The sequence below is a fragment of the Aquarana catesbeiana genome, linkage group LG01 (assembly GCF_042186555.1).
Source record: "Aquarana catesbeiana isolate 2022-GZ linkage group LG01, ASM4218655v1, whole genome shotgun sequence".
NCBI lineage: Eukaryota > Metazoa > Chordata > Amphibia > Anura > Ranidae > Aquarana > Aquarana catesbeiana.
Window position 1 is genome coordinate 964,149,367 of NC_133324.1, and position 25,425 is coordinate 964,174,791.

Consider the following 25,425-nt stretch of genomic DNA (forward strand, 5'->3'; position numbering starts at 1 on the left):
TAGTGTATATGGTTATTATAGTGTATCTGTGGAGTGTGCCTGGGTAGTGAGTATTCAAGTTAAAGTGCACCAAACACCACTTTTCATTGATTAAATTGCATCCACGTACACATTTACACATCTTTATTACATTTTGTTAATAAGCACCCCTCTCTTCCATCATGTCTGGGAGGACAACAAGCAGAGGCAGACGTTCCCATGCCAACCACTTGCTCCTTGATGATGCACAGCCATTACTTGATTCGGATGTTGGTTCTGAGGTTGAGGAAGGCAGGAACGTGAGCCTACAGAGAGGGGAGAACACCGGTACACAAATTGGCAGTCATGTTCCCACAGCTGCAGCGTATTGCCAAGTTGTCCCCAGTGGTAATGAGGATGAAGGAGATGATGAGGTCACTGACATGGCTTGGGTGATGGATAGAACAGAGGAGGAAAGTGAGGGTAAGGGTGAGGCACAACCCTAATGAGGCAGCCATCATGGAAGAGTAGAGAGAAGCCACCCTATTCCATCACATTGTGGAGCTGTTATCTCACGGCCCACATCCCACAGCTCAGCTGTCTGGGCCTTTTTTAGCTGCTGGCTTTACAACTTCTGCCTTTCCGTCTGGTGGATTCTTCCCCCTTCCGTGAATTTGCAGAATGTGCTGTACCATAATGGCAGGTTCCCAGTCACTATTTCTTTTAATGTAAGGCCAATCCAGCTCTGTACCATCACGTGGAAGGCAATGTTGTGGCATCGTTAGTCAAGGCAGTCATCCACAAAGTCCACGTTACTGCTGACACGTGGTGCAGAAAGCATGGTCAGGGACGATATATTTTGTTCACAGCACACTGGGTAACTCTGCTTGCAACTCAGAAGGATGCAGGACAGGGCTCAGTGCTGTAGCTTGTTGTGCCCCCACATCTCCATACAGCTAGTGGTGATGATGCGAGATTTGTCAGCTCTAGCCCCTCCTCTTCCTCCATTCCCTCCTCTGCTGTATTGTCCTATGAATCACAAGAACCCCCTAAGTTTTCAAGGGGCTATTCAATGAGTCAGGCTAAAAGGTGCCATGCAGTGCTTCAGCTGGTGTGTCTAGGGGACAGGAACCACACCAGAGCAGGGATTCTTGCAGCTATGCAGGGGCAGGCCCAGAGATGGTTCACGCCATGCCAGCTGGAGCAAGGAATGGTGTGCGATAATGGCATAAACCTCCTGTCCGCCCTTAGACAGGGAAAGTTGACACATGTGCCATGCCTGGCACATGTCCTCAATTTGGTGGTGCAGTATAAATAGGTACCCAGAGTTGGAAGATCTGTTAAAGCAGGCCAGAAGAGTCTGTAGCCATTTCAGAGAGTCATACACAGCCAGTGCTCAGTTGGCTGAAATTCAGCGGGAATTCCACCTACCTGTAAACCGCCTGATTTGTGACATGCCCACCAGGTGGAACTTGACTTTGGCAATGCTGCAGCGGCTACACATGCAGCAGAGAGCCATCAATGAGTACCTGTGTATGAGTATTGCACAATGACAGGCTCAGGCCAGGTCACCTGTTTTTCCCATGCCAATGGCTGTTCATAAAGGATGCATGCACTGTACTGTCACCATTTGAGTAGGCCACAAGGATAGTGAGGCGTGACAATGCATGCATCAATGACACAATCCCTGTTGCGTTCCTGGTGAAGCAGACTCTGCGTGGCATTATAACAAGGGCACTCAAGGTAGAGCAGTGGGAGGAAGAGGAGGACTTCCTTTCCTCTCAAGGCCCACTTTATGCAGATGCCACAGAACACACAAGAGAAGAGGGAGAAGGAGGAATCGGGCAGTTTTGGTGGCATTGAAGCAGAGGAAGACATACGTCAAACAGTAAGAGATGGTTTTCCACCCCCAGAACTCTTGGGAGTAGTACATGGCTGGGATAAGGCAGTTCCAGATACTATAATCCTAAGTGACCCTGAGGAGTCTGCTTCTCATGCCTCCGCAAATTTGCAGTGCATGGGCTCCCTCATGCTTCAAAGCCTACGAAATGACCAAAGAATACCTGGCGTAAAGGAGAAGGAACACCATTGGTTGGCAACCCTCCTTGACCACTGTTACGAGGGGAAAGTCTAGGAACTCATCCTATCTCCACAGAGAGTGCAGAAGATTAAATCTCTTGAGGACACCTTAAAGGGGAGTTTAACTAACTCTTTTCTCAACTGGTAGGTTACAGTGTCATGAAAAATGTAGTTTTAAGGCTGCTGTTGGCCAAGAGAGGAGCCGTGGAGAAGGCAGTCGCCTCAGTAATGCATTTCACTTTTTTTAAGTCCAGGGCTGTCAGCTACCACATCCCATCAGCAGTGTCTGCATCACATGGTGGACCATTATCTAGGGGCAAAAACAGATTTGAGAGCTTTCCAGTCGACAATCCACTGGCTTACTGGGTCATGAGAATAGACCACTGGCCAGAAGTTGCCCGATATGCAATTGAGCTGCTGGGCTGCCTTGCATCCAGCGTGCCGGATATTCAGTGGTGCTGGAGGTTTTGTTACTGATGATAGTATACGTCTGTCCACAGACTCCGTGGACCGTCTGACATTTATCAAACTGAATCTGTCCTGGATTACCAGCAGCTATGAAGCCCCTGATGCCAATGTCGCTGATTAAGTGTTATTGGGATGTGGAATCTCTGCAGGACTTCTAGGCTGCCTAGCATTGTGGGTGTTGATTTAAACTGGAAGAATTTGTTTGGTGTAGGTTTTATGGAAACTAGGAAGGGTTTCTTCAATAATAGCCGTGAGGTGTTCCACCCTACGAATATACCCTGTGATATTTAGAAATTGTGCAAAGGTAGGGGGAGCTTTGGTCAACCAGCACTGGGGAATGGCCCGTTTAGCTGCTAGTAAGACGAAAGCCATCAACTTCCTACGATGTTTGGACATTTTTGGAATCGGAAGGCCTAGCAAAAGGTGTATTGGATGAAAGGGGATAGAGATGTTCAAGATCTTCTATAATGATGCGTGAATCTGTGTCCAAAAAGGCAATAGAACGGGGCAATCCCAAAATATATGAAAATGTGTGCCTATGGACATACCATATCTCCAACACAAGCCTGAAGTTGTCAGTTTGTGTTTCATCAAGAAATCTGGAGTCCTATACCAAAACATACAGACTTTGTAGGCTGTTTCTTTGTGGGTCACACATCTGGATACTTTTGAAGTAGCTTCCCAGATCTCCCTCCATTCTTGTAGAGCAATTGGCCGATCTAAGATGTGGGACCATTTACGCATGTATGCGTGGGTGTGTTCTGTAAGAGGGGGAGTTTCTTGCAGTATTTTGTATATAGTGGAGATCAGGCCGGGTTCATGAGGACCTCTGGAGCATGTCAATTCAAATTGTGTTGGTATAGAAAATGTCAGGTGTGGTAGTTTTTTGGAGAAAAAATGTTTAGTTTGAAGAAATGAGTAAAAGAGATTCCTCGGGATTCCATGTTTAGATTGTAGTTCTGAAAAGGTAAGTAGTTTGCGTGTTACCGGATGGACTATATGGCGTAGCTGGAATACACCTGCTTTTGTCCAGGGCAACATGGCTTCATAGTATAGGCTATCCGGAATGTCTGGATTAAAGGTGATGTTTATTAAAGGAGAACAATCGGATGTGAGTGAGAATTTACCCGAACATTTTTTCCAAATTGAGAGAGTGAAGAGCATGGGATTTAGGCATATCTTACGTAATTGGGCGAAGGATTTATCTGTAGATGGCCATAATAGATTACATGGATGAGCTGGGATTGTAATGCTCATCTCAATTTCGGACCAGCGGTTAGGAGCGAATCTAGATGTCCAAGAGGCTATAGCCCTCAAGTGTGTAGCATAATAGTATTTGATTATATCCGGTGCTCCTAGGCCCCCTCTATTTTGGGGTGATAGAAGTACTGAGCTGGCTACTCTATGTGATTTATTATCCCATATAAAATATAGAAAACTTCTCTGTAGGGTTTTGAGCTGAGACAACGGAATCATCACTGGCAAGGTTTCAAAGAGGTATAAAAGTTTCGGGAGGATCGACATTTTAAGAACATTTATCCTACCTAAGAGGGAGAGAGGGAATTTCATCCAGGTTTTTAATAGGTTGTTGATTTCAGTGAACATAGATGGGAAATTAGCTTGGAAAAGGGTAGAAGGGGTCAAATAGACCCCAAGGTATTTTAGTGACTGAGGACACCATCGGTAGTTAAAATTACCTTATAGGGTCGAAAGTGCATCTTCCGAGATATTAATAGGGAGTGCTTCTGTTTTGGTTGAATTGATTTTATAACCGGAAATATCCCCAAATAAGGCTAAAGTTGTGTGAAGTGAGGGAAGTGATATGTGAGGGTGGGTTAAAGTTAAGAGGATATCGTCTGCGAAGAGTGATAATTTGTATTCCCGTTGTCTCAACCAGACTCGACTTATGTCTGGATGGGATCTGATGGCCTCTGCCAGGGGTTCTAAGCTAAGGATAAAAAGAAGGGGAGATAAGGGACAGCCCTGGCGAGTACCATTAGTTAAAGTGAAAGATGGGGATACATGTGAAGCCATCTGCACTTGGGACGAAGGTGAGGAATAAAGTGCTTTTAACGCTTGTACAAAGGGACTGGAGAAGCCATATTTATGTAATATAGCAAACATGAATGACCAATTCAAGCGGTCAAATGCTTTCTGAGCGTCTAGGCTAAGAATCAAGGCAGGTTTCTTAGTTTTCGTCAGGAGGTCAATAAGATCAATCGTTCTTCTAGTGTTGTCTCCTGCCTGTCTAGAGGGGACAAACCCGACCTGGTCCCCATGTACAAGCGACGGGAGGAGTAAAGAGAGTCTGTTGGCCAAAATTTTAGTGAAGATTTTATAGTCAGAATTAAGAAGAGCAATGGGTCTATAGTTATCAGGTAAAGAGGGGTCTTTCCCGGGTTTTGGAATGACTGTAATGAAGGCGTGGAGGAATTGGGAGTGGGGTATTGTACCTGACATTAGGGAGGAGAATAGATTAGCCATGTGGGGTAATAGAACTGGCAGGAAACCTTTAAAGTAGGGGTAAGAGAGTCCATCAGGGCCAGAAGCTTTATGATTAGGGAGTTGTTTCACTACCTCTGTGATTTCTTCCACAGAAATGGGGGCGTTTAGGCCTATGCGATCTTCAGTGGAGATCGTGGGGAGTCTCAAGGATTCTACGAATGAGTCAAATTTATCCTGGGTGAATTGAAAATTCGGGTCTGTTGATAGGCAATTGTACAAACCTTGGTAAAAGTCACCAAAGACCCTTGACATATTACGAGGGCAGTATGTGGGAACACCGTTAGACTGTATTAAATGGTCAGGAATGGAAGTGTATGCTCTAGGTCTTAGTTTGTTAACCAGCATTCTATGAGGCTTGTTGGCAAACTCATAAAACTTTCGCTTGGACCATAGATTGGATTTAGTAAACTTAGTCAGATCTAAGGATTTGATGCGGTTGCGCAGAGAGACCACTGCTCTGAGGCGGGTCACCGTAGGGAGGCTGAGTAGGCGTTTCTCTGCTTCAGACAGATTGTCTAAGAGGGACGATCTCTGAAGTTCACGATCCCGCTTGGGATCGAGAGCCTGCAGAGATGCATTCACCTCTGAAGAAGGCCTTATGGGCCTCCCATAGGGTAGACGCCCCAGAGACTGAACCCTCATTAAACTCAAAGAATTCCTTCAACTTTCCCTGTAAATGGAGATGTATTTCAGGTACCTTGAGGAGAGACTCATTAAGGTGCCAATGGCATGTTCTAGGTGTAGGTTTTGACAGAAGGATATCTAGAGCAATGGGTGCATGATCAGACCATGTTATAGGATGTATTTCGAAATTCACCACATAGGGTAAAAGGGGGGCTGAGACAAAGAAATGGTCTAGTCTGGTATATAATTTATGAGGTGGGGAGTAAAAAGTAAATTGTTTGGCTAGTGGATGTTTTATCCTCTACGAGTCAAACAAATTGTGGGATCTTATCAATTTCCAGAATGCCGTGGAAAGCCGCTGAACCTGAGGGGATGGAGCATGTGAAAAAAGGGCAAATCTATCCTTAGTAGGTGACATACACATATTAAAGTCTCCTCCAATAATTAAATATGGTTGACAATAAGGCTGGAGTTGTTCAAAGAAAATATCCATGAACCCAATTTGACCTGTATTGGGTGCATAAATGTTGGCCAGGGTGAAAGAGACGTTATTGTGATCACAATTCAGGAAGATAAATCTGCCCTGGGGGTCAGCGTAAGAGATTTTTACCTGAATAGATGAAGAGCGTTTTAACAAAATAGCTACCCCAGCCTTCCCAGAAGGGTCAGAGGCTATGAAGGCAGTAGGAAATTGTTTAGAAGCAAATTTGAATGTGCCGTTTGTCTTAAAATGAGTCTCCTGAATCATGATCACATCAGCCTTTGAAGATTTGAACTCCTTCAACACCAGCCAACGCTTGCGTATAGAGCCTAAGCCCTTAACGTTACAGGAAAAAACACTTACAGCCAATTTTTATATATGAGCACAAAGCAGTGGGAGCAATCACAATAGGGTGAAGATGTGTATATCATGATATGTGGGAAATTGAAACATAGACAATATATGCATTCAGATGGACATGTAGAAAAAAAAGGCATAGAAGCCTCTGTATACCAATATTGGATCAAAAAAAGATCCCTTACAAAATTTTATTTTTGGAAAAAGAAAACCAGAGAAAAAAAAAGGAAAAAAAAAGGAATAAATTTAAAAAGAAAAATTAAAACTAAAACCTGAATAGGATCAAAAAGGACCCATAGTAAAAAGAAAAAAAGATCTGAGAAAATTTTTTTTTTCCCCCAGGGGGTCACCTTCTTGGGTCGTGACCATGGTGGAAAGAATGGAAAGAATGGAAAAAATGGAAAAAAGGGAAAAAAGGGGGGCATGTCGACCTACGAAACTGGATACATAGGCTCGGCCCCATCCGAACATCAATTAACAGAACAATCCATCTGTAACATATAGATGGCTATAGAGTCGAGGATTATATGTATTATAAGGCAACCAAAATAGAACTGTGGACTTTGAACAAAAAGTCAGAGGTTGTGTAAGGCAAAAAAGAAACGTGGCCCAGCACGGCAAAGGGAAAACCAGATTCGAGTCAAATGGGAACCTCAGGTGAGACCCTTTGAAGATGTTGCTCCTTGAGGAGTGACAGACGTTTTCCGCGATCTTTGACGAACTGGGGTCCAGATCTTCGCAGAGTCCGGTAAGGTGGAATTTGGGGCTGTAAATCTTCATCCGGAATCGGGGGTAATCCTAAGTTCCTGACAAAGGACTCACATTCCTGCAAGTCTCTCATTGAGTATTGAGTCCCATCTTTGTTAACTGACAAGCGGAATGGAAAACCCCATCTGTAGGGGATTTGATGTTGTTGTAGGTGGGATGTAACTGGCCTTAGAGCTCGACGTTTTCCCAGGGTAATAGGAGACAAGGCGTTGAAAATTTGGATCTTTGCGCCTTTAAACTCCACTCGGGGTCTATTACGGGTGGCTACGGTCAGAGCCTCCTTGCCCTCATAGAAATGAAAGCGAGCAATGATATCCCTGGGATTGGCACCTGGGGGAGGTTTAGGAGCCAGTGATCTGTGAGCCCTGTCGAGGCGCCAGTCTATATCAGGAATGTGGGGAGCAAGTGTTACAAAGAGGTCCAAGAGATAGGGGCGAATTTCCTTATCAGGGACATTTTCAGGGACTCCCCGGATCCGTAGATTCTGACGTCTCTCCCTGTTTTCGAGGTCCTCTTGCTGCATCTGTAGTTGTGTAACTGAATTTTTAAAGTAACGTTTCCTTCCTCTAGTGCATGTATATAGTGGACCATGTCGTCAAACTTGGACTCCAGCGTATCTGTGCGCTCCCCCAGTTGGTCTAGCTCACCCCTAAGTTCATGAGCAAGTTTGCTTACTTCTTTGGTGATGGTCTGGGTGATGCTGTGAAGCAAAGCTTGCAGCTTGATGTCCAACACATCTACTGTCACAGGTTGAGACATAATGGTGGGGGGGATGGTTAGGTGTGAAGATCCTGAATGGTGGGGCTGGTCTGTGGTGGGCGAAGGGGAGCTAGCCAATGAGATCGTATTAGTCGCAATCGTATCAGTTAGGACCGCAGCGTATGATGGAAAATTGGAGCTGGGGATTGCGGCTCACGGAGAAAACGATCCATAGGCTGATTGGGCTTGGTTGCGTCCTGTGAATTGTGACCTCGATATATGTGCCTCTGATCACTGATCTTCCCCATAAACCGGTCGGGATGTAGCTAAATGAATCCCCGAACAGTGGATATAACTCCCGGGTCTGTGGTTGCTATAGAAGCATTGCGGGATATTTTGATGTACGGATGAGGGCCAGAGCTTAGATTTTAAGTGTCAACCATCTTAATAGACTATGGTTGCAACTGTCAACTTTTCAAATAGAGGTGGCTTTTGTGAAGATTGCTTTTTACAGATCAGCTGAGGGGAGAGGTGACCGGGAGAGGCTGTGCTATGCCCACGTTCACACACCGTTCAGGAGGAGTGAAGAAAGAGGGAATGATGAGGTGTAGATGGAGTCCCAATATGGCCGCCGGCTTCTGGGTATAGGCCGAAGGCGTGGTCTTTCCTAAAAGGCTGCCGCCTGAGTGGGTGCCGCTCCTATCGGGACTTTGTGTGTTCTACTGGGCTCAGGAAATGAATCAGCAAGAGAACGCTGTCAGGGGCTGTCAGGGATTTCGCTGTACAGGGAGGTGGTAGATGGGTTGTTACTCACTGTGACCAGGGAGCCGAAACGATAGGGCCGCAGGCTTCAGCGCGGTGTTAGGATGAACGGAGCTCAGATGCCCTCAGATGGCTGTCAAATAGCCGATTGCGGCTACAGAGACAACCGATGCCCGCCGGGGGTGAGGTGGATATGTCTTTTAGGATGGTTGTTGTATCCCCAGCAGGACGTAGAGTGCCAAGGAGAAGGGCCCGCAGGCCTCAAGATGGCGGCGGGCCTCGAGGCTGGTGAGCAAAGGACCGTCTCAGGACAAGCTCGTCCGGGCTAGATATGCACCTAATAGGCAGTTGTAAATGTTGCTTTCAATGTCCTGAAGGATATGCCAGGGTAAATGGTGTAAACCGGGATGTAGCAGGGGTAGGATGGTGGTGGATTGTCCTTGTTTGTGTGGAGCTCCACACACACACGTCTTCCCAGCCTCGCGTCCGGACACACCCCCCTGAGAGAGCACCTTTTATAGTGTGGGATCTCACTGGGGAAAGATCTATCTGTGTGCTGGGGGTGGGATCTCACTGGGGTAAGTCATTTATGTGTGTTTTGGAGGTGGGATCTCAATGTTACATCTTGCCGCATGTATGCGTTCCTTGATCATCCGATCGAGGGCGAATACTGCTGTGCAAAATGTAAGCACATTGTTTCCCTGGAAGCCCAGGTTCTGAATCTGGGGAAGCAACTGTCAGCACTGAGAAGTCCCTCCATACTAAAGGTGAGCCAGGAACGTACACGGCAGGTGCCGGCAGGGGCCGGCACAGAGGCGGGTGGAGACAAAGAGGTGCAGGCACTAGCAAAGAGTAGATGGGTGACAGTCAGGAGGGGTAGAGGGGGAAGTGCCAGGGAGGCCGATCCAGGACTGGAGCATCCCAATAAGTACGCTCCATTGAGTGACATTGGTGTAACCAGTCAGGGACCAGCACTGCTGGAGTTGAGGGACTCTCCTAGCTGCCAGGGGAAGAACTCCTCCAGTGAGAGTGGGGGGGCAGCAAAGGGAAAGGAAAGACAGATTCTGGTGGTAGGGGACTCAATTCTTAGAAGGACAGAGAGGGCAATCTGTAACCAAGACCTGAAGCGCCGAACAGTATGTTGTCTACCGGGCGCTCGGGTTCGGCACATCACGGATCTTGTGGACAGATTATTGGGAGGGGCTGGGGAAGACCCGGCTGTCATGGTGCACGTTGGCACCAATGACAAAGTCAGAGGCAGATGGAGTGTCCTAAAGAACGATTTTAGGGACTTAGGAGCTAAATTGAGGAAAAGGACCTCCAAGGTAGTGTTCTCAGGAATACTACCGGTACATCGAGTCACACCAGAGAGGCAGAGGGAGATTAGGGAAGTAAACAAGTGGCTGAAGAGCTGGTGTAGTAAGGAGAGGTTTGGGTTCCTGGAGGACTGGGCCGACTTCTCAGTCGGTAACCGGTACTATAGAAGGGACGGACTGCACCTAAATGAGGAGGGTGCAGATCTGCTGGGAATGAAGATGGCCAAAAAGTTAGAGGGGTTTTTAAACTAGGCGATGGGGGGGAGGGTCCAGAGACAGTGATAGCCAGCGCGGAAGATATTCCAGAGGGTAGTATTGGGGGCATTAGTGGTAGGTTAACCAAAGCACAAAAACGCAAGGTGAGTATAGTAGCAAGTCCAAGTTGCAATCTTGAAACACCCAATACGAGGACAATATGCGACCGGTCTAAACTATGTGGCATGTTCACCAATGCCAGGAGCCTGGCGGACAAGATGGGTGAACTAGAGATACTGTTGTACAAGGAGGATTTGGATTTTGTGGGAATTTCAGAGACCTGGTTCAACAGCTCTCATGATTGGCTGGCAAACATTCAAGGGTATACCCTTTACCGCAAGGATAGAGAGGGTAAAAAAGGGGGAGGGGTATGCCTATATATCAAGAATAATGTACAAGTGAATGTGAGAGATGACATCACTGAGGGGGCTAGGGAGGAGGTGGAATCTTTATGGGTAGAGCTCCAAAGGGATGAAGCTAAGGGGAAAATAATACTGGGAGTATGCTATAGGCCCCCTAACCTGAGGGAGGAAGTGGAGACGGATCTCCTATCACAAATTGGATTAGCAGCAAGGATGGGAAGTGTTATCATAATGGGGGATTTTAATTATCCAGACATAGACTGGGCGGAGGGAACCGCGCATTCATTTAAGGCTCGCCAGTTCCTTAATGTCTTGCAGGACAATTTTATGGGTCAGATGGTAGACGCACCAACTAGAAATAAAACATTACTAGATCTACTGATTACCAATAATACAGACCTGATAACAGATGTGGAAATACGGGGCAATTTAGGTAACAGCGATCACAGGTCAATTAGTTTCAGTATAAATCACACAAATATGAGACATGAAGGGAACACAAAGACACTGAATTTCAAAAGAGCCAACTTCCCTAAACTACAAACCTTGCTAAAAGGCATAAATTAGGATAAAATATTAGGAACAAAGAATACAGAGGAGAGATGGGTTTGCTTTAAGAGCATATTAAATAAGGGCATTAGCCAATGTATCCCATTGGGTAATAAATTTAAAAGATCGAACAAACATCCTGGATGGCTTAACTCCAATGTAAAAATGCATATAAAAGCAAAGGAGAAGGCCTTCAAAAAATACAAGGTTGAGGGATCATCCACAGCATTCAGAATTTATAAAGAATGCAATAAGAAATGTAAGGGTGCAATTAGGATGGCTAAGATAGAACATGAAAGACACATAGCGGAGGAGAGCAAAAAAAATCCCAAGAAATTCTTTAAGTATGTAAACAGTAAAAAAGGGAGGACAGACCATATTGGCCCCATAAAGAATGAGGAAGGACATCTGGTTACAAAGGATGGGGAGATGGCAGAGGTATTGAATTTATTCTTCTCCTCAGTCTTCACGAGTGAATCGGGGGGCTTCAGTAACCAAAACTGCAGTGTTTATCCTCATGACACAACACAGGAAGCACCTACATGGTTAACAGAGGACGGAATTAAAATTAGACTTGAGAAACTTAACATTAATAAATCACCAGGACCAGATGGCTTGCATCCGAGGGTACTTAGGGAACTCAGTCAGGTGATTGCCAGACCGTTGTTCCTAATTTTTACAGACAGTCTATTGACTGGAATGGTACCAGCTGATTGGAGAAAAGCCAATGTAGCACCAATATTTAAAAAGGGCCCAAAAAACATCCCTGGGAATTACAGACCAGTTAGCCTAACATCAATAGTATGTAAACTCTTGGAGGGGATGATAAGGGACTATATACAAGATTTTAGTAATAAGAATGATATCATTAGCAGTAATCAGCATGGATTCATGAAGAATCGTTCTTGCCAAACCAATCTATTAACCTTCTATGAGGAGGTGAGTTGCCATCTAGATAAAGGAAGGCCCGTAGACGTGGTGTATCTGGATTTTGCAAAAGCATTTGACACAGTTCCCCATAAACGTTTACTGTACAAAATAAGGTGCGTTGGCATGGACCATAGGGTGAGTACATGGATTGAAAACTGGCTACAAGGGCGAGTTCAGAGGGTGGTGATAAATGGGGAGTACTCAGAATGGTCAGTGGTGGGTAGTGGGGTTCCCCAAGGTTCTGTGCTGGGACCAATCCTATTTAATTTGTTCATAAACGATCTGGGGGATGGGATAAACAGTTCAATCTCTGTATTTGCAGACGATACTAAGCTAAGCAGGGCAATAACTTCTCCGTAGGATGTGGAAATCTTGCAAAAAGACCTGAACAAATTAATGGGGTGGGCGACTACATGGCAAATGAGGTTCAATGTAGAAAAATGTAAAATAATGCATTTGGGTGGCAAAAATATGAATGCAATCTATACACTGGGGGGAGAATCTCTGGTGGAATCTAGGATGAAAAAGGACCTGGGGGTCCTAGTAGATGCAATGCCAAGCTGCTGCTAATAAAGCAAACAGAATATTGGCATGCATTAAAAGGGGGATCAACTCCAGAGATAAAACGATAAGTCTCCCGCTCTACAAGACTCTGGTCCGGCCGCACCTGGAGTATGCTGTCCAGTTCTGGGCACCAGTCCTCAGGAAGGATGTACTGGAAATGGAGCGAGTACAAAGAAGGGCAACAAAGCTAATAAAGGGTCTGGAGGATCTTAGTTATGAGGAAAGGTTGCGAGCTCTGAACTTATTCTCTCTGGAGAAGAGACGCTTGAGAGGGGATATGATTTCAATTTACAAATACTGTACTGGTGACCCCACAATAGGGATAAAACTTTTTCGCAGAAGAGAGTTTAATAAGACTCGTGGCCACTCATTACAATTAGAAGAAAAGAGGTTTAACCTTAAACTACGTAGAGGGTTCTTTACTGTAAGAGTGGCAAGGATGTGGAATTCCCTTCCACAGGCGGTGGTCTCAGCGGGGAGCATTGATAGCTTCAAGAAACTATTAGATAATCACCTGAATGACCGCAATATACAGGGATATGTAATGTAATACTGACACATAATCACACACATAGGTTGGACTTGATGGACTTGTGTCTTTTTTCAACCTCACCTACTATGTAACTATGTAACTATGTAATGGGGAAAGACCTATCCATGTGTGTAGGAGGTGGGATCTCAGTAAGAAAGCCCTATCTGTATGCTTGCGGTGGGATCTCACTGGGAAAAAGCCAATGTGTGTGCTGGAGTTGTGATCTGATCTCACTGTTGAAAGACCAATGTGTGTGCTGGAGGTAGAATCTCACTGGGGAAAGACCAATATGTGTTTGATTGAAGTGTGATTTCACTGATTCAGCATGCTCTGTTAAACTGTTATGGGGGCAGAATCCACAAAGGACACATGGCAATGTGAAAGTAGAAACATCTTCTATAATTTAAGTAGTACTAAAGGCTAAACATTTTTATCTCAATGCATTCATAGAATAAGTGTAAAATGCCCCAGTACTGGTGCTACCATCCATCCCCAAATACTTACCTGGTGTCTCTCTCACACTTGCTGGACATTCCGAGAGCCGCATTGCTCCCCAAAACTCCGGGGTTGCAGAAGGAAGAGGTGAGGGTAGCCAAATGATTGGCTCTTGCAGCTGACTGTCAAGACCTGAGTAGAGGGAGCAGGGGATTAGCTTGCTAGGTGCTGTGTGTGCAATGGAAACACACAGCCCCGGCCAGGAGAGCATGTGCACAGGTGTCTCTTTAGGAGTGGCTGCCTAAGGGAGACAAACAGGAGTGGGGTGCAGCAGCTGTGGGATCATCCACCCAAGGAAAAATGCAAACATTCAAGGAAGCAGACTATACACAATGAACTTTTTTTAATGAAATAAGAAAGTTAGGATTTGGCATGACATTAAGGAAGGATATGTACATTTGTTCTGAATATACTGTACAGAGTTCAGTTCTCATACTGTGTGTATGATGGACGTGTCATGTGTTCTTGTACTCACCTATACAGTTAACAGTGGAAGGAATCCACTCCAGGGAGGCGTGGGGGTTGTTACATCTCATTGATCTGGATGTCGGATAATGTCTATACTTGCACCATATTATTATCTCGTCCCCCTTATTATAATACTCCTTGTCCTTAACCAGAACGTAGACATTGTCTATGGTTGGCTTTTTACACTGAGCTGGTAAATAAGAAGATAAAAGCAGATCATTATACATTATATACATTGTGAGGAGTAAAGTGATTGTGTGTGATGCGATGTATCAGTTGATAGGTCAGACCAGTGGTATTTGGACCATGGTCTGACCTCCTCATTATGGTAAATACTGTATATCGCACAAGATATAATACTGTATATAGCACAGGATATAGTACTGATATTGTAAGCAGAACGCACTAATAGCACAGTACATTATCCAACACTACTGTCACCCTAAAAGCGTGTAAGCCATCCCTCACTATCACTAAACTTCGACGCCATGACCAAGGGCTGCTGAGAGAGCATCTGAGAGATCTCCAACTTAGCTTCATACCATGACTGGACAGGGTCAGGTGCAAGGTTTGGGCCAATGACAACTTTTGCAATGCATTATGGGACATTCACCTGCAGAGTTCCCACCGAACATCCATAAAGTTCATGAATCATCTGAACAGTGAATGTACGGTCTGAACTTAGATTTGGACAGAACATGCAGCTCATCCAGAATGGTGAGGTGGGCAAACAGGAACTGAAAAATCCTCCATCGGAAAGCAACGTTCCTTCCGTAGAGAAGGGGGATGCTGCTGAACCTCTAGACTTTGTGCACAGGCTCAGTGTGCAAGGTCTACAGAAAGACATGAACAATGTTCAATATGTAATTTGTGCAGTGAATTGTGGATACTGCACAGTGAGGTGTTACTGAGGAGAGACCTCTCTGTGCATTGGTGAAAGACCAATGTGTACTCTGGAGGTGGGAGCTTACTGGACAAAGACCCATGTGTGTGCTGGGGGTGGGATCTCACTGGGAAAATACCAATGTGTGTGCTGAGGGTGGGATCTCACTGGGAAAATACCAATGTGTGTGCTGGGGGTGGGATCTCACTGGGAAAAGACCAATGTGTGTGCTGGGGGTGGGATCTCACTGGGAAAAGACCAATGTGTGTGCTGGAGGTGGGATCTCACTGGGGAAAGACCAATGTGTGTACTGGGGTGGGATCTAATGGAGAAGTACCAATGTGTGTACTGGAGTGGGATCTCACTGTAGAAGGACCAATTTGTGTGCTGGAGATAGGACCTCACCGGGGAAAGACCGATACGTGTGCTGGAGGTGGGATCTCCCTGGGGAAAGACCAATGTGTGTGCTGGAGATGGAATATCTCCAGGAAAAGACCTATCTGTGTGTGCTGGAGGTGAGATGTCTCCAGGGAAAGACCTATCTGTCAGTTCTGGAGGTGGGATCTCACCAGGGAAAGACCTATTTGTGTGTTCTGGAGGTGGGATCTCACTGGGAAAAGACCAATGTGTGTGCTGGAGATGGTATCCCACGGGAGAAAGACCAATGAGTGTGCTGGAGGTGGGATCTCACTAGGAGAAAAAACTATTTGTGTGTTCTGGAGGTGGGATCTCACTGGGGAAAGACCATTGTCTGTTCTGGAGGTGGGATCTCACTAGGGAAACACCTATTTGTGTGTGGGTGAGGTGGGATCTCACTGCGGAAAGACCTATTTGTGTGTTTTAGAGGTAGGGTCCCACTAGGGAAACACCTATTTGGGTGTGCTGGAGGTGGGATCTCACTGGGGAAAAAACAATGTGTGTGCTGGAAGAGGAATCATACTGGAGAATGACCAATAGGTGTGTCACGGTCAGGAATCAGGCTTGGAGACAAGTGCACATTTTCATTTAATCAAACAAAAAAGTTAGACTTTATATGACTTTAAGGTAGTTTATTTTCTTTTGAATATAGCATAAATAGTTCAGTTCCCATACTGTGTTCATGACGGAAGTGTCCTCTGTTGTTATACTCACCTATACAGGTAATAGTGGGAGGAGTCCACTCCTGGGAAGAGCCGGGGTTGTCACATCTCATTGTTTCAGATGATGGGTAATATCCAGGTAAACATTGTACTGCTATCCATTCTCCCTTATAATAATGCCTCTTGTTTACATAAAAACTGGACACATTTCCAAGGGTCGGCTTTTTACAGTAACCTATGAAACCGCAAGGTAAAATTAGATCATTATACATTATATGCAGTGTGTTTAGTAAAGTGATTGTGTGTGATGGAATGGATCAGTTGATGGAACATTTCAGTGGTATAGCAGAGGTAAAGGAGAGGCAGCTGTGTGGTCCTACCACCGCTTTTCCCTGCAGGACCTGCTGGCCCCCTATGGTGCTTTTGGTGCACCCTGGTTACTGCAGAGCAATGTGGCGATTGTGCACACCTGACACTCACAGATGTGCTCGCAAGGTGAGATTATTTTCCATCGGCCGCATGGAAGGGGGTCCTCCTCATTCCCTCATACCTCTGCGAGCCCATTGGTGGATTACCACCATGATGACACTGAATGGGCTGACACTGAATGGGTGGGGCACCCGGAGATCAGGTCTATTGAGTACCATTATCACATATTCTGTAAGAAATTGCAGACTTGTCTAATGGTCCAATTTGCTTATGGTTTCAACATTTCAATGTTCAGTCACCGGTTATCCAAAGACATACGTTTCTATACTCCTATTTTTCGAACCTACACAGTCATCACTTTCACTTCATTTACTTTATTTTATTTTTATTTTCATATATTCATTATTTTTATATTATTGTATATTATTATTTTAGGTGCGTGGCGTTTTTTTTTTCCTTTCCTTGTTGGATTCACACTGACCACTAGGGAATTTGGTCTGTGAGCATATCACATTTTTACCATCCCCCCGCCCCTTCACAGCTCCCAGGGGGAAGAGTACTGGACCTCTTGCCACATTCTGCGGAGACAGTCTGTATGTTATCATATATATACTGTTACATTGGAGTCTACCTTTCATTTTGCAGTCTCATCACCAATTGGGTGCGAGCTGGCCAGTATTTGGAATTAATTGTAAGTTGTGGACATTCAGACATATATGTGTGTATATATATGGTTCTCCCTTTCCCCTCCCCTTTATATATATATATTATTTATTTATTTATTTATTTTCCCTTAATACTATTATTCATTGATGCATTTTCATCTCCAGATACTTTCCCGTGCTTCTCCTGAAGAAGCGAGATCCATCTCGCGAAACGCGTTGAGACCAGTCGCACAGTTGCTTCAGATCGATGGTGGTATCTATATGGTGCCTCTAGGTCCCACATACTAATTTCTTTCTATTTGATTTCAATGTAGCACCAGTCATGTTTATTAATTCAGTGACTGTGCAATGTTTAAATATATGTCAATAAATTTTTCATATTTTTTATAGATATTGTTTGAGGTGTGACTCTTTAAAAGTCCCGTGAGAAAAATATTTTTCTGTGCTGTGCATACTAATTTGGGACTGAGACACTACCTCAGCCCTTTCCTGCACCAGCTCTACTTCTCTGTCTAACACACACATATGTAATATCACTGCAATCTGCAGAAGAATTTATTTTGGGATGTTCTTTGGTGGTAGGTTATGGTAGTAGCAAGAAATATACAGTTAAATAAAAAAAAATGTTTTGTTTTACTATTTTGGACCAGTTTTCCTTAGATAATAAAAAAAAAAAAAAAATCAGGAGATATCCATTACTATTTACCCCAAATGAAAGCCCAAATTATCCGGAAAAAAACAAGGTATAATCCACCTGGATACATTAAGTAGTGATGATATGTACGGTTTTACGAATACATGTCAAAGATGCAAAATTGGGCTTAGGCATTAGGATCTATTTTAGTGAGACCTTGTGGAAGGCCAACTCAAGTTTCCCAAGGATGTAGCGTCTATGCCCCAGCCTTCTTTACCAGAACCCCTGATGATATAAAAAATGGCATGGGGGTCCCCTCAAAATCCATACCAGGCCTTTCAGGTCTGGTATGGATTTTAAGGGGAACCCTGCGCCATAATTTTTTTAAAATGGCGTCCCCCCCAAATCCATACCAGACAATTATCCGAGCACGCAACCTAGCAGGCCGCAGGAAAAGGCGAGGAGCGAGAGAGTGCCCCCCTCCTGAACTGTACCAGGCCAAATGCCCTCAACATGGGGAGGGTGCTGTGGGTTCCCCCCAAAACTCCTTGTCCCCATGTTGATTGTAGACAAGGGCCTCTACCCCACAACCCTTGCCCGGTGGTTATGGGGGTCTATGAGCAGGGGGCTTGTCGGAATCTAAAAGCCCCCTTTAACAAAGGGGACCCCCCGATCCCACCCCCCCATGTGAATGGGTATCGGGTAAAAAAGTGTCAAAAAAGTAAAAATGACAGGAGACAGTTTTTGACAATTCCTTTATCAAAAAAAAAAAAAAAATTGTCCCGCAATGTAAATCCATCTTTAATCTCAGCTACTGTATATAACAGGTGTGATGGAAAAAACAAATATAAAAGCTGCGCTCAAAAGTTGATGAAATAATGATATAAGTTGTGAAACCAAAGCAGCCAGCACCAAGATCTAGTCTCCAAACCTCACAGTAAAAAATAATATAAAGAGGATGCGGCGCTAAAAAATGATTAAATTGATACACTAAATAAATATTTCTACAATATTAAATAAATGAACATAGGAATGAACACTAATATCCAGAAAGATAATAAATACCAAATGTGAAAAATAATAAATATATAAAAGGTGAAGTCACCCCAAAAAATAAAGTCCACAAACTAAGTAAAAAGTCCGTGATTGAAGAGAAAAGTGCCAAAAAGGAAGATAAAGATGCAGATGGGGAAATCTTCAATATCTCTTCACACCCAGGGTGGAATATCAAATGCGCTTACCAGATCCTGGTGAGTGCTATTACGGCAGTCAAAAACAGCACAGGGAATTGGGTCTCTCCACAACCTTGACGTAAGGTAACCGTAAGCAGCAGATGGTTCTCAAGGATAAAAAACAAAAAGACAATCCATAGCGTAATATGTCTGAACAGTCAATTTATTAAAAAAGAATTGCACTTACAGAAACTCGGTGAAAAAACAGCATATTCCCGTGATATAAACGAACATCGGCATCTCTGTCTGTTGCCTCCGCTTCCTAGGTTCGTGTAAAGCCCAACACGAGAACGGACGTGGTGACGTCGTAGGTACCTCCCTACGCGTTTCGTCACGATAGGACGTCGTCTGGGGATTGGCCAAGCTCGAACGTTATTCGAATAACAAATATTATTTTTTACTGTGAGGTTTGGAGACTAGATCTTGGTGCTGGCTGCTTTGGTTTCACAACTTATATCATTATTTCATCAACTTTTGAGCGCAGCTTTTATATTTGTTTTTTCCATCACATTTGTTAGTTTTTCTTTAAAGTTGCAGCTGAAGGGTCGTCATGGATATTTTTGATTTCAGATCCCAACATATTATTAATACAGAAGGGGTTTTTAATGGCAAAGTTGAGCAGGCCGACGAGGTTGGTGGCCTGTTCCTTAGACTAAAGAACCTTCTTACATCAGAGTTACATACTAGATGGGATGTAGCATATCTTGAGCAGTATATCTCTCAGAAAATGGTACCTCGCAGCTTGAGATGGGAGGTCAACCCACAGAAAGGTGAAACAGACTTAGAGGGTTGGTTTATTTATTTTAATGATACCGGTATTCAATTTCTTATTTTTTTATTGGGGAAAAAATGAGATAAGCTCAAAACTTTGAATGGTGAGATTTCTCTGGTCAAAGATAAACTGTTGCCGTTTAAGGATCAGGAAATTTATAAGCAAAAATCCGACCAGCTGCGACAGTTTCTCGAGAAGGAAGATGTTGACCAGAGAAATAAAAAGAAGAAAAAATATAATCGCGATTTAGTAGATTACTCTAATAAGGTGGTCTTTAAATGGCAGATATCTATGGAGGAATCCACTGAGAGTGAGAGGATGGATACTCAACACCAACCCTCGTCTCCTTTTCCTCTAGTCCCTCCCCCAATAGAGTTACACTTCCTCCGTCCCAAATCAATGTGAGGACTGATAATATTCCGACTCAAACCAATAACAAAGGCCAACCTAGTGTTAGACCTAAAACTTTTAAGAGTAATGAGAAACGAACCCACCAAGGTAGTTCCTCTTATAGGGCCTCTCAAGACCCCTTCCCGAAAGAAAATCACAGAGGAAATTATGCCTCTAAACCTTTCAATAGGAATTTTCAGCAGTCAAGGCAGAGGGAATACAGGAATGACCTTAGAGACAACCCTCAGAGATCCTGGGATTATGGGAGGGACCCTAGGGATTATGCACCTACCTCACGTGTTTATACCCCTGGGAGGAGGGATATCCCCTTGTCCAATAGGTTTACCCCCCTTTACCATTACCAGGAGGGTTTTGATGAGGATGGTCATGTCATTGTTAGACATCCTAATCAGTATGATGATTATCCCAATCATGGTAGGAATGATTATCAAAATTCACCTCAGGATTTTTTAGGAGAGAGCCAAACCCATCAACATTTTTTTCCCAGGAACAACAACAGAAGAAAAAGAGGATACGAAGAACGAGAGGCCTTAGAGGGGGGAGGAGGATCCGGGCCAAAGAAAAGAAAACAATAAATATTAGCGGTGTATTCAACTTAAGTACAGTTCAACTCTCTATAGGCGAACAAAAAGTTCTGAGTCAGGGCCTGAAATTTGCCCCCCCACATAGATTGAACAAGCTTGAAACATTTATTGATGTACACAAATTTGTACGGAAATTGAATATTAAGAGACATTTCGTTTTAAATCCAATCAATAACCAAGGTTCATCTTTTGTTAACAGGCCTTCCATTGTAACTAGTGGTACAGCTAATTCTATTTCTGGTTCATCTAACCATGTGAGTGAGGTTTCTATTAGACACACCAATCTGTCTAATGCCTCATTATTTAATCCCCCAGGCCCCATCGCTCCCCCTATACAAGTTTTTAAAGAAATGGTAATTAAAGATCTAATAGCACTTAAATGCCCTCGCAAGCAACAAGGTGATTTTCCTCATCACCTAACTAAAATCTGTGAACGAAATGACATCGTCATACGTCCAGCGGATAAAGGGGGAGGGGTTGTCATTCTTGACAAAACTCACTATTTGCAAGAAATGAACAGGCTCCTCTCTGACCGGGATACTTACCTACCCTTGGCCGCCAATCCCACAACCAAATTTAAAAGAGAACTCCAGGTTTTGGTTGATAAGGGTTTTGAGCGAGGTATTCTAAACAAGAAAGAAAGGGCATACCTGGTTCCCTCTGCTCCAAGGGTCCGGTTATGTATTTTTTACCCAAAATACATAAAAGCCTCTCCAATCCCCCTGGCCGCCCGATCATTAGTGGCATAGATTCGGTCACGGCCAGGACTGGGAGGTATGTAGATAATTTCTTGCAACCCTTAGTGACAGCCACTCCAGCGTATTTGAGAGATACCACCCAGGTTATTAACCTCTTGGAAAGCTGTGAGTGGAAGGAGAGCTACATCCTTGCTACGGCGGACGTAGCCTCTCTATATACCAACATTTCCCATCAACATGGGTTTGAGGCAGTGAGCCACTACCTGGATCATGATCTTTCCTTACCCCGGCCCCAAAAAGAATTTATTTTATCTCTTTTGAGATTTGCAACAGGCCGTAACTATTTTTGGTTTGGGGGTGACTTTTATTTACAAATTTGTGGTGTAGCCATGGGCGCCAAATTTGCGCCCAGTCTGGCCAATTTATTTATGGCCAGATGGGAGATGGAGGTCATTGATAACAATCCCCCTAGAGAGTTACGTCTATGGTAAAGGTACATAGACGATGTCCTGCTTGTGTGGGATGGGGACCAAGCCTCGCTTAAAAAATTTTTTACGTCACTGAACCAAAATGATAGGCGTATATCCCTCCAGTTTGAAATTGGTGGTACTGAAATCCACTTCCTTGACCTTAACATCTTGGTCAGGAATGGTCGCCTTATTACTAATACACATTTTAAAGCGACCGATAGAAACGCTTACATCCCACTCTCTAGTTGTCACCACCCGGCTTGGCTAAGGGCTGTCCCTCAGGGCCAATTTCAACGGATCAGGCGTAACTGTACAGAGGTTTTAGAGTATTACCAAGAAGCACAGGTACTTAAACAACGTTTCCTGGATAAAGGTTACTCTGAAAGTGAGATAGAAGCTACTATCTCTCGGGTTGCTGATATGGATAGGGCACTTATGTTACACAGGGAAGTGGATCCTAGTCCTGCACCTGACAATAAGTTTAGTTGGTCTATGATCACAGGTTACTCCAATCAGCATTTTTCTGTCAAGAAAATCTTTCAAAAGTATTGGAATATACTCAGGAATGATAAGGTTCTTGGAGCAATCATCCCTGATAGACCCTTGGTGATATATAGGGGTGCACCCTCTTTACGACATAGTGTTGCTAGGAATGTGATAGATCCCCCCAAGACTATCTCTTTCTTTCATACTATGAAAGGCTTTTACCCCTGCCGTAAATGTAGCATTTGCCAAATAAATTGTTTTACGGGTACAAAATGTGAGACCTTCCAGTCTTCGGTCAAGAATAAGATATACGACATTCAATCCTTCATCACATGTTCCACCAAATTTGTCGTCTATCTTATTCAGTGCCCATGTTCCAAACAGTATATTGGTCGAACCAAACGTGAATTACATGTGCGGCTATCAGAACATGTAGCTAATATAAAGCGGGGTTTCACCAAGCATAATCTATCTAGGCATTATGCCAAGTACCACAATAAGAAACTGAAGGGTACCCTTTTTTTAGCCTTTGACAAGATAAACCCTCATTGGAGAGGGACAAATAAAGTCAGGTCCATCTCTAGGCTTGAGACTAGGTGGATCTTCCATATGAAATCTTTTGTCCCTTTTGGATTAAACGTTGATTGGGACATTAATTGTTTTATAAACAATTCTTGATAATTGAGTTCCCCTCCATTTTTGATAAAACTCCTCTTTTTCTTAAAGGGTTTCTCTGATTGGTTTTTATTAAAGATTTTAATTTTTTACATCTTTTTTAATATAAAGAGATTTTTTACTCTGTTATTGCCCATTTAATAGATGTTTTGGTAGTTTAACTTTTGCCTTTACATTTTATTGCACTATTAATGTATATTTCCAATGCTGTATAATGTCTGCCGTCTGTTGAATCCCTTCGTGGTTTGTTGTTACCATCCGAGAATTAATTCGATTGTTATCCTTTTTTACCACAAGATGGCGCTTCTCCTTCCTCCACTCTAGATTTTCTTCCGCTCAGTTATGTGCATTGATGGCCGTTATTTAAGATAGCTGGGCCGGTTTTCAATGTCATATCCTATTTGCCATTAGTTAAGATGGCGTCCGTAGTGTATTTAATGCCCACACGTGGTGACGTTCGAGCTTGGCCAATCCCCAGACGACGTCCTATCGTGACGAAACGCGTAGGGAGGTGCCTACGACGTCACCACGTCCGTTCTCGTGTTGGGCTTTACACGAACCTAGGAAGCGGAGGCAACAGACGGAGGCGCCGATGTTCGTTTATATCACGGGAATATGCTGTTTTTTCACCGAGTTCCTGTAAGTGCAATTCTTTTTTAATAAATTGACTGTTCGGACATATTACGCTATGGATTGTCTTTTTTGTTTTTTATCCTTGAGAACCATCTGCTGCTTACGGTTACCTTACGTCAAGGTTGTGGGGAGACCCAATTCCCTGTGCTGTTTTTGACTGCCGTAATAGCAGTCACCAGGATCTGGTAAGCGCATTTGATATTCCACCCTGGGTGTGAAGAGATATTGAAGATTTCCCCATCTGCATCTTTATCTTCCTTTTTGGCACTTTTCTCTTCAATCACAGACTTTTTACTTAGTTTGTGGACTTTATTTTTTGGGGTAACTTCACCTTTTATATATTTATTATTTTTCACATTTAGTATTTATTATCTTTCTGGATATTAGTGTTCATTCCTATGTTCATTTATTTAATATTGTAGAAATATTTATTTAGTGTATCAATTTAATCATTTTTTAGCGCCGCATCCTCTTTATATTATTTTTTACTGTATATAACAGCTGTCATTGTGAAAAGGCTGCAGTCAGCGGGACGCCTCCCATGGAGGCGGAGATTTTTATTTTGTTTTTTTCTCTGGTCCTCGGCGCTGTGATTGAAGATGGATTGCATCGCAGGACTCTTATTTTTTTTTTTAGTAAATGAATTGTCAAAAACTATCTCCTGTCATTTTTACTTTTTTGACACTTTTTTGGTGGATGTGTAGGGGTACAATGTACCCGATACCCATTCACATGGGTGGGGTGGGATCTGAGGGCCCTCTTGTTAAAGGGGGCTTCCGGATTTCCGATAAGCCCCCCGCCTGCAGACTCCCACAACTACCGGACAAGGGTTGTGGGGAAGAGGCCCTTATCCCCATCAACATGGGAACAAGGTGTTTTGGGGGGACCCCAAAGCACCCTTCCCATGTTCAGGGCATATGGCCTGGTACGGTTCAGGAAGGCAGGGCGCTCTCCCTTTTCCTGCAACCTGCCAGGGCCTGGTAATGGACTGGGGGGGCGGGACTCGTGTAGTTTTTTTTAGGTGTAGCCTTACATAGTGTGGGGCATTGACTTAGCCCCCTGAGCCATGATTGGCACCCTCACAGCAGAGCACGCTCTGATTGGTCAAGGCATGCAGGTCAGGTGCATACTTTGGCCAATCAGCCGCAGTCAATGTACTCGATCTGTGATCATTGGCGATCTCGCTGTGCAAATTTTGGGGTGTTCCACAGGCGCTTGAATTTCCCACAAATGCCTCATAATGTTCTAAATTCGGCGAACGGGTGAACACCCGATGTTCAAGTCGAGCTTACGTTCGACTTGAACATCGGGCTCATCCATAAATACAAGTAATACATGGGAAAGCAGGAACACAGAGAAACTAGGAAGTTGCTCAGGAAACACGAGCTGCACTGAGCATGTCTTATATAGGGAAGCAGACAGGGAGGCGGCCAGGAAGTGACAGAAGGGAAAGGGATATAACTCCACAGTAGAGCAGGGAACACCCATAGGTGAACACAGAAGCCAGCACCACATGTGAATGGAGTCACGGGTCTAGCAGAACCACTTCAGAAAGGTAGAGAGAATTTCACAAAGAGAAAACTGCAGGCTAAACTGTGACAT

General features: G+C 44.0%; 1 protein-coding gene across 5 annotated transcripts in view; it reads right to left on the reverse strand.

Annotated features, from left to right (window-relative positions):
- Positions 1 to 25,425, reverse strand: part of LOC141122069 (uncharacterized) — a 251,763-nt gene that overhangs the window by 70,886 nt on the left and 155,452 nt on the right. For all 5 annotated transcript variants that reach the window (XM_073611891.1, XM_073611885.1, XM_073611866.1 and 2 more), the window contains exons 7-8: positions 16,187 to 16,369; positions 14,180 to 14,362 (exon numbers count right to left, since the gene is read on the reverse strand). In XM_073611891.1, the coding sequence (XP_073467992.1) occupies positions 14,180 to 14,362; positions 16,187 to 16,369 (366 nt within the window). The remainder of the gene's footprint in view (positions 1 to 14,179; positions 14,363 to 16,186; positions 16,370 to 25,425) is intronic.